Source organism: Vigna unguiculata, chromosome 3 (genome assembly GCF_004118075.2).
Source record: "Vigna unguiculata cultivar IT97K-499-35 chromosome 3, ASM411807v1, whole genome shotgun sequence".
Classification (NCBI taxonomy): domain Eukaryota; kingdom Viridiplantae; phylum Streptophyta; class Magnoliopsida; order Fabales; family Fabaceae; genus Vigna; species Vigna unguiculata.
Genome location: NC_040281.1, coordinates 47,297,618 through 47,306,666, shown reverse-complemented (window position 1 = coordinate 47,306,666; position 9,049 = coordinate 47,297,618). Strand labels below are relative to the sequence as shown.

At 34.3% G+C, this 9,049-nt stretch overlaps 1 protein-coding gene across 2 annotated transcripts; it reads left to right on the top strand.

The window, feature by feature from the left end:
* Positions 1-1,045: 1,045 nt before the first annotated feature.
* On the top strand, positions 1,046-7,466 carry LOC114179525 (protein CROWDED NUCLEI 4). Of its 2 annotated transcripts, XM_028065895.1 has the most exons (9): positions 1,194-1,478; positions 2,094-2,178; positions 2,751-2,960; positions 3,069-3,322; positions 3,831-4,101; positions 4,196-4,279; positions 4,368-6,151; positions 6,263-6,791; positions 6,924-7,466. In XM_028065895.1, exons 3-8 carry the CDS (start codon positions 2,772-2,774, stop codon positions 6,558-6,560), a joined length of 2,880 nt encoding a protein of 959 aa, XP_027921696.1. In that variant the 5' UTR covers positions 1,194-1,478; positions 2,094-2,178; positions 2,751-2,771; the 3' UTR covers positions 6,561-6,791; positions 6,924-7,466. The 2 variants fall into 2 exon arrangements, with proteins under 2 accessions (XP_027921695.1, XP_027921696.1); XM_028065894.1 differs by lacking the exon at positions 2,094-2,178 and having other exon boundaries at positions 1,046-1,478.
* The last annotated feature ends 1,583 nt before the right edge of the window (positions 7,467-9,049 follow it).

Genomic DNA, 9,049 nt, shown 5'->3' with positions numbered 1-9,049 from the left:
TCATACTGTAATTTTTTCCACTTTAATTGTATAAATAACTTTTATTTACTACAATATAAAAATTTAATGTAATTGCTATGAATATTTTTTTGTCACTATCCAACATATATTGAAGTTCAAAAGATACAAAATCTATGTCAAAATTTTATTATTATATTTATTATTTGTTCTTTGTGTCATTTTGATCAAGTGATGTATTATAACTTTTATTAGTGTATAAAAAAGAGATTCATTATAATTTAAAAAATTGAAGTAAACAAACATTTAAAATATATTTTAATTTGAATATTTGTTTTCCTTTTATTATTATGTTTATTATTTATTCTTTGTGTCATTTTGATCAAGTGATATATTATAACTTTTATTAGTGTATAAAAAAGATATTCATTAGAATTTAAAAAATTGAAGTAAACAAACATTTAAAATATATTTTAATTTAAATATTTGTTTTCCTTTTATATTTTTTTGAAATATTTTTTAATTTTATCAACTAAGTTCATCAATGTTGTAGTTTGCAAATTTAACAAATGTTTTGGTTCACATGAAATTTTATTTGGTATTCTAATATAAAATGTAAACAATTATAATTTATTTTAAGGTATTTGGCATCGAAGAAAATCCTCCTAATATTGAATATTTCATAATATTATGTTTTCTTTACCGTAATTTTTTTTCTTTTATAAAAATTAATATTGAAGTAGTTAGAACACGGGTACGGGTATGGGTACGAGACTATACCCGTTACCCGGTGGGGATGGGGATGGGAAAAAAGTTTGATATCCGTTGGGTTTGGGTATGAGGATGGGGATGAATTTTTTATGCGGGGATGGGTATGGGATAGCGAAACCCGTCCCCGCCCCGCCCCGTTGCCATCCCTAGTTTTGGGATGTAATAATTAGAAATTTATTCCTTCCAAAAAATAAAATACCTCTTCGTGCCTTCCTTTTCCACAGAGAATTGCGACTCTGCATTTTTAATTCAGACTTTTAAAAAAGGAAAAAAATTACAAATATCAAGTGAAAACGAGGTCGTTTAGCTTCTGTCACGTCGCAAACACAACATCCACACTCACTCTCGAGAGAAAAAAAGTAGCGAACGAGCTTTATTGTGTGAGTGGTAAAGTTCGTTTCCTTCAACGTTCCAATCTGTCAAAGTCCCACCGCGCACAAATTAAATTCCAAAGCAAAGTAAAGAATAAGAAGCTGTAAACAGAGAAGACGCCACGATTAGTGAAGCGGAACGCAGAGTGAGAAAGGGTTTTGCTTTTTGAAGAATCGCGTTCGGAGTCAGAAATGGAGTTATCGACTCCTAATTCCTCCAAACCCTTATCCATTACGCCTGGTTCTAGGGTTTTGAAAAGCCCTCTCACTGATGAACAGATCTGGAAGCGTCTTCGCGACGCTGGCTTCGACGAGGAATCGATTAAGCACAAGGACAAGGCTGCGCTCATAGCTTACATCGCTAAGCTCGAAGCTGAGGTTCGTAATTTTCTCCCTCTCTGTAACTTATTTTTAATTTTGAATTGCTTTCATTGAATTGAATTGGCGGAACCGTAATCGGACTATGCAATGCGATCGGATTAGTGAGGTAGTTTGTTAGGTTGGGGGATTTTAGTTTTGAGTGGGTTTTTGATATTGTGTGCGGTTGGGTTATTTATTTAATACCCATTAATAGTCTTTTGAGATGACGAATCATTTATTTGGGTTCTTCTTTAAGATATACTTCAATGATGAATTTCACTGTCGACGTCGCTTCATATGGTATCTTGATTATTCTAGTACGAGATCTTCTTTTTGTGTTGCTACTTCTTTGGTGCGGTCCAACTTGCGTGATAATTATGGTGGATAGGTCCTCTGTTCATGTTCGTTAAACACAATAGTTAGTGATTGGCAGCACCTGGTAATGTTATGATTGGATATAAAGCCAAAGTCCTTGTTCAGAATTCTCTTCTATTTGTGGGAAACTGTTTATTCGGGCTATTTGTACTTTTGTAGAATGCTTTGAATTGTGTATTTGAAGTGTGTAGCTAATTTTATACATTGATAGTTTGTAGTGGATTGAATTCATTTTAAACTACCATTGATTTATTGCAGTGGAAGTGGAGTATGTGAATCCTAGAATCTTCATTCCGAGAGGGCTTTTCTCTAAACACCTATTAAACGCTTAAGAGTCCAAGGGGTTAGTTTCACAGCTATGCATGTGAAGATATTTTGTCGAAGACAACACAAATTTAAACACATTATTCAATTTGTTTCCTAATAGTTTATAAAGTTTCCTTGTCATCTGGGATGTTAATTTGGCTGAAATCATTTGGTTGCCCACCAATTAATATTACTCTGAAATTTCCATTGTTTTTGTTTATCTTGGTGCATGTATCACAAATAACAAAGTTTTCTTTCTTTTATTGATTGTTGCATTCTGCCCTTTTTGCATTGTTTTCCTTGTCAATTGAATAGTTTTCAATTAGTTTTTCTGCTTGGTTGGTTGGTTAGCATACATCACTTGCAAAGTCAGATGAGCAAATCGAGTTGATGCTTAATTTGCTAGTGCTGTGAACTGGTTTGCTTTGCTATCACGCAAAGCAACACTTTCCCCCTTTAATTGAATTGCATTTTCAAGTGAATGCTCCATGAGTGGTTTACATTGTCTTTCATTTTCATTAGAGACAGTATTTCTTTTTCTGCTGTTAGTGCTAACAAAATCTATCAGTCCTTTCTAACTTTCATTTTGACCTGTATGATGTTGTGCAGATATACGATCACCAGCACCACATGGGTCTTCTCATATTGGAGAAAAAGGATTTGGCTTCAAAATATGAACAATTAAAAGCCTTGGCTGAATCATCCGAGTTAATGCATAAACATGATTCTGCAATGAATAAATCTGCATTAACTGAATCAAGGAAACGTGAAGAAAGTTTGAAGAAGACTGTAAGCGTCAAAGATGCATGCATCGCTAGTGTAAGTTTATGGAATAGTTCTCCTCCTGTCAAAACCATTCATGCTTGCTTTTTCATATATTTATTTTGCTAACACTTCTAAGGGGTTATTTTTTGTTGTCTTTTGTAGCTTGAGAAGGCCTTGCATGAGCTGCGTACAGAAAGTGCTGAAACAAAGGTTGCAGCTGAGAGTAAATTTGCTGAAGCAAGCCAATTGATAGACGAAGCACAGAAAAAAATTACAGATGCTGAAGCAAAGGTGCGTGCTGCAGAATCTCTGCAGATGGAGGCTAACCGATATCACAATGCTGCCGAGAGGAAGCTTCGTGATGTTGAAGCCCGTGAAGATAATCTCAGGCGGCAGATAATGTCTTTCAAGGCCGAGTATGTTACTTACTATCTTCCAAGTTCATATTTGTGACTTTGAGCGTATTAACAGTTACCTCAACAGGCAGAAAATCTTATCTTTCAAGTCATAGTATGTTACTCATACTTGCAACTGTTGCATGAAGTTAGCCTGTTACTTATTATCTCCCTAGTTCATTTTTGTGATTTAGAGCACATAAGCAGATTAAGTTGTGCCTTGACATTCTGTTATGTCGTTGGTGAATCAAAGTATTTGTTTGCTTCAGGTTCCGTAGTTGAATACCTAATATAACCACTCAATTTTTAATTCAAACAATTGACAGGATTATGCATGACGCAACTAATTAACTGTTAACGTACCTCCTTTTAACACTTAGCAACATGAAATGCTATTAAGTTTTGTGGTTATAAGTTCTGCACCCTGTGTATGATTATAATCTCTCTTTGATCATTGAAAACGTTGATAGCTTCATATTGTTTTGAAAATTATCTTGATGTCTCTCTCTCTCCCCTTTTCTCTCTCCAGTTGTGATGAAAAAGATAAGGAGATGATTCTTGAGAGGCAATCACTTTCTGAAAGGCAAAAAGCTTTGCAACAAGAACAGGAAAGATTACTTCAATCACAATCCTTGCTCAACCAGAGAGAGGAACACTTTTTGAGTAGATCCCAGGAACTAAACCGTCTTCAAAAAGAGTTGGAAGATGCAAAAGCAGAAGCTGAAAAGGAACATGAAGCCCTACATGATGCGAAAACCACTTTAAAATTGAAGGAAACCACTTTAATGCATCGTGAAGAGGTTTGTTTATATTTGAAATATCTCAGTTGATGATATTAGTATTAACGTTTTTATCTTTCTTGTTCATGTGTGGATTTATGTTTTGTGAAAACAGGAACTTACTAAATGGAAAACTGAGCTGAGTAAGAAAGAACAGGAGTTACTTGAATTTCAAGCGGAACTTTCTAATAGAGAATCTGTACATTTTCTCACCATTGTTTACTTTCCATTTTAATTTCTGATCCTTTTCTCTATATCATTATTCTTTTATTGTTGGGAAAATGTAGGATGAAACTCAGAAAGTTATTGCTGGTCAGGAAGCCGCACTGAGAACTAAAGAATATAATTTGGAAGTTGAGCTACAGATGAAGCGCAAATTGGTTGAATATGATATTGAGACAAAGAGACGGGCTTGGGAGTTGAAGGAGGTTGATCTTAAACATTATAAGGATGAAATCCTGGAAAGGCAGAATGATTTGGAAGTTCTGTCAAGGTCACTGAGTGAGAAGGAAAAGGATCTGAAGGATCTGTCAAGTGCTCTCGAAGAAAAAGATCAAAGGTTGAGTGCTGCTGAGAAGGAGTTTGAGCTAAACAAAGTGCTTTTGCAAAAGGAGAAAGATAATATTGAACAAGCAAAGCAAGATCTGCAGAATTCGTTGGCATCACTTGAAAATAAAATAAGACAAGTTGATATTGACAAGGAGAGACTCGAAGCTGTGAAAAGTGAAACTGGTGAGTTGTCAATTTTGGAAGTGAAACTAAAGGAAGAGATTGACCTTGTCAGATCTCAGAAGTTGGAGCTTTTGGCTGAGGCAGATAAGCTCAAAGCTGAGAAGGCAAAGTTTGAAGTTGAGTGGGAGCTTCTGGATGAAAAAAAGGAAGCGTTGCAGAAAGAAGCAGAATTCATAGCAAAGGAAAGGGAGGCGGTTTCCAGTTTTATTAAGAATGAGCGTGACCAACTAAGAGAAGAGAAAGAAAATTTGCGTAACCAGTACACCCAAGACTTGGGGTTTCTTGCCAGTGAACGTGAAAACTTCATGAACAAGATGGCACATGAACATGCTGAGTTGTTTGGCAAGATGCAGCAAGAGCGGGCAGATTTCTTGCGGGACATTGAGGTGCAAAAACAGGAGCTGAATAACCTCATTGAGAAGAGACGCGAAGAAGTTGAAAGTTATTTGAAGGAAAGAGAAAAGACTTTTGAGGAAGAAAAGAACACTGAACTTCACTATATTAATGCTCGTAAGGAGAAATTGGCAAAAGAGTTGGAACAGGTTTCCTTGGAAATGAAAAGGCTTCAAACTGAGCGGGCTGAAATAAATTTGGATCGCGAGAGGAGAAATAGGGAATGGGCTGAACTTACTAAATGTATTGAGGAACTTGAGGTTCAAAGGGATAAGCTCCAAAAACAGAGAGAACTGTTGCATGCTGACAGAGTTGAAATTTTTGCTCAAACTGAAGAATTGAAAAAATTAGAAGATTTGAAAGCTGTCTCTGATGATATTGCTATCACTGAAATGCTTAAATCTGATATGGAGTCTAGCCAAAAGAAAATATCTTCAAGGAAGAACTCGAAGCGTCAGACGCCTCTCACACATGGTGGTGATAAAATCAGCAATGGTTTTGATACTCCATTTGTGGTGAAGTCATCTGCTTGTTCTCCTCCTAGCCCTGTTCGATTCTCATGGATAAAACGGTGCTCTGAGCTTATTTTCAGAAATGCTCCTGTGGCTTCTGATACAGATAACGGGAGCAACAGGCAAAAACACTTGGGAATTGATATTGGCAAGGGACAACAAACTGGATTTACTTTTGAAGAACCAAAAGTAATAGTTGAAGTACCATCTCGAGATGATGCTAGAAGACGTGAGATTGAATCTGAGGCGAAAGATGTGAATGGAAAAAGTGCTCTCTTGTTTCCAGATGGACATCTTGTAGGCAGACGAAAAAGAGGGAGGGGAAATGTGACTAGTAAAGTTGGTGATCCACTAGTTGATCTTGGGCAAAATAAGAAATCTAGAGCGGAAGAACAAACAACTGAAAATCCTATTGACCAGGGCACTACACGCCGGTACCACTTCTGTCCACTAAATCAATTTATTTCTGAATGTAGTTTTTCTGTATTCAGAAGTAATCTAGGTGCAGTCTAATTCAGGAACTTGTTTATTGATTTTATTTTCAGTGTTGTTTCAACCCAATCAGAAGTCTTGAAGGTCCAGCAGGTGTTAACATCATCAAATCAAACGCAGGGTAACACTGAAGAAACTCGTGTAGTAATGGTTGATAAGGTTATTCATGTGTCAGAAGTGACTTCTGAAAAAGTTGATGCTCTCCCTATCCACAGTCAATATGGAGAAACAATTGATATAATAAATTCTAAAACTAAACAGGAAGATATTTTACCCCGTGTCTCAAGGGTATCGGCAAGCACCGAAGAAATATCCAAAGGAAACAATGGGCAGGTTTCTGAGAACTGCTAGTGTTAGGTAGTGGCTTACAGTCAGTTTTTTGTCTTCGTATTTACTATGGTTTCGTATTTAGGCCAAGTCTTTTCAATGTATACTGCTTTCTTTTGGTTCCGTTTCTGCATAAAGTTTCGCTTATATGTTCATGCAGGTGTTGTTTGACTATGGATATGGATTGCAGGTGATGTGAGTACTAGTACTGGTAATTGGTGTGGTTAAGATAAGTATATATTAGGAGTGTATGAGGTGCGTCTATTAATGAAATTAAGCATGTTTAGCTGTACATTCCTCTCAACTGTATCTCCTGTTCATTCTCATTAGACAGTGTTGCATCATGGAATATGCTATTTTCATTGAATTCATCCTCTTGCAATGCAGGATGTCATAGGGAATGGATTCTTCATTTGTTAGTGACTTGGAGATGGAAATGTTTGTAGAGCTAACTAGGGGATGTCTTCTTTGTGTACACATTTAATGGATGCAGTTGCAAATTACAATTAGGGTGGGGTAAATTGTTAATACCATAGAGTTCGGATAATAGGGATGTTATGTACTCCAAAAAGAGTAAAAGAAAGTGATAAAAAATAGATGAGAAAAGCAGTTAGAAGCAGCCAAGGGTACGTTACTGCCCAGAAGTGTTGGTTGCGGGTCAGTGAGTTATTCTGTCATTATTTTGTCTGTCGTGTTTAAGCCCTTCAGATTGTTTTTTACGCAACGCTGAATGTCATGGTGTAGCCGTCAATGGTGATTTTGCTTGCGTCTGCAAACATGGTGGTTAAGATCAGATGTATCTGAAGCTTGTGTTAGGCTGGTTCTATATTTTTCTTTAGTACTTTGTTGCATGAATGCTATTCATACTTTTCAAGGTTTTGAACTTAATTTAATGTAATACCCCACCAAATAACTTTTTTGAGTGAACCAGTTTTGGTTTTTTGTGTAAAAACCATGTATAACTGCAGATTGATGGTCAGAATTATGTCCGAAACTCACTTGACTAATTAATATAGTAAAAATGTTAATTATATTTCAAGATGCGTACACACATGTGAATTGTTCAGCCGTAAGTTAAATATATATGTAAGTGAAATACAATTGTCGTTTATAAATCGATTTTGACGTTTAATTAGATATATATTTACTTACATATAATGACTACATTATATTGATAATGTACAAACTAATCATTACCACTAGTCTAAAATTCGTAATGTTTTTAATTGGTATCATTAAATTTAACTGTCTCAGTTAGTTGCTATTAATAAGCATGATCCAAAATACATACCATACCACTTGTAATGTTGTAGGATCAAATGTAAGATATAAAAGAGTTGCAATTAACAACCATAATAAAAAAAATAGTGAATGTTGGGAATGTACCGCATGGGGCGAATAGTTAATTGTGCTTCTGGCTTTGTGTGCGCTTTTGCTACATGCTCTTTTAGGTTCAGCTTGTGTTATTTTCTTCATGCTCATCAACAATTTTAATATTTCCTTCAGGCTCACTAGTTGCAGAAGGGATAGGACACTTTGGCTCTAAAAAACATGACTGTTTTTGAGTTGTAAAAGTAAAATATGTTATTAAGTAATAAAATAAAATAAAGTATGTGTTCATTTTGATGAGAAAATTTATACTTACATGTTAACAATGAGTATGCAACGTAATGATGATGTCATCTCATTAAACAAAAGTCAAAAAACAAACACTTCAAATATTTTTTTTTAAAATAATAAATAAAATGAAATTATTCATTAAGTATTACTTAAATATAAAAACAACAAAAAAAGGACCAAGTAATAAAAACTTGAAAAAGTGTATAATATAATAGAAGATGGACATCATAAAGGAGTGAATTTGGAATATAGTAGGATGGAAAATCTATAAACACACTACCTCTAGTTTGAATAATGAATGTATTAGTGCAATATTTTTGTTCATATTTAAGAATAATTAAAATAAATAAAGCTTTCTTTATTCATGTTTTTGTTCTCCTTATTTTTCTTTTGGGAGAATGTTCACCTAAACATAAACATTATATATTATAATATAGGAAGACTAGGCAGCTAAAAACAAGTATTTGATCTCCTTCCTTGTGTTTCCTGCTCGCGAAGATAAATAATAATATCGATACCCTTGTTAATTTACATTTTTCAGTTTTGATCGAAAAAAAGTGAGGTCTTGATATATATGTATGCAATTTGAGCAGGAGTAAAAGAATTTCAGCGAAATATAACTTCAGAATAAATAAGAAAAAGTTTTGGCAGACCTCATAATGATTAAGAGAAATAATTTCTTCTTCTCGTAATAAGGATATATATTATATATCGCGAATGTGTGCACATTTTTTAAATATAAATGATAATTTTTTAAATATAAATAATAATATGTTAGTAAATAATAATAGTGTGATGTTATTAAGTTAATATATAAAATAAATTTATATTTATTAAAAATAAAGTGAAATGAATAGAAAAATTAATTGTTGATGAATAAAAAAAAAATTTAA

Excerpts from the sequence above, each read along its gene's own strand:
- LOC114179525 (XM_028065894.1), top strand. The coding sequence starts at position 1,293 with ATGGAGTTATCGACTCCTAATTCCTCCAAACCCTTATCCATTACGCCT. Across the intron at positions 3,323-3,830 it reads ATAATGTCTTTCAAGGCCGA|TTGTGATGAAAAAGATAAGG; the intron begins GTATGTTACTTA and ends TTCTCTCTCCAG. Across the intron at positions 4,102-4,195 it reads CTTTAATGCATCGTGAAGAG|GAACTTACTAAATGGAAAAC; the intron begins GTTTGTTTATAT and ends TTGTGAAAACAG.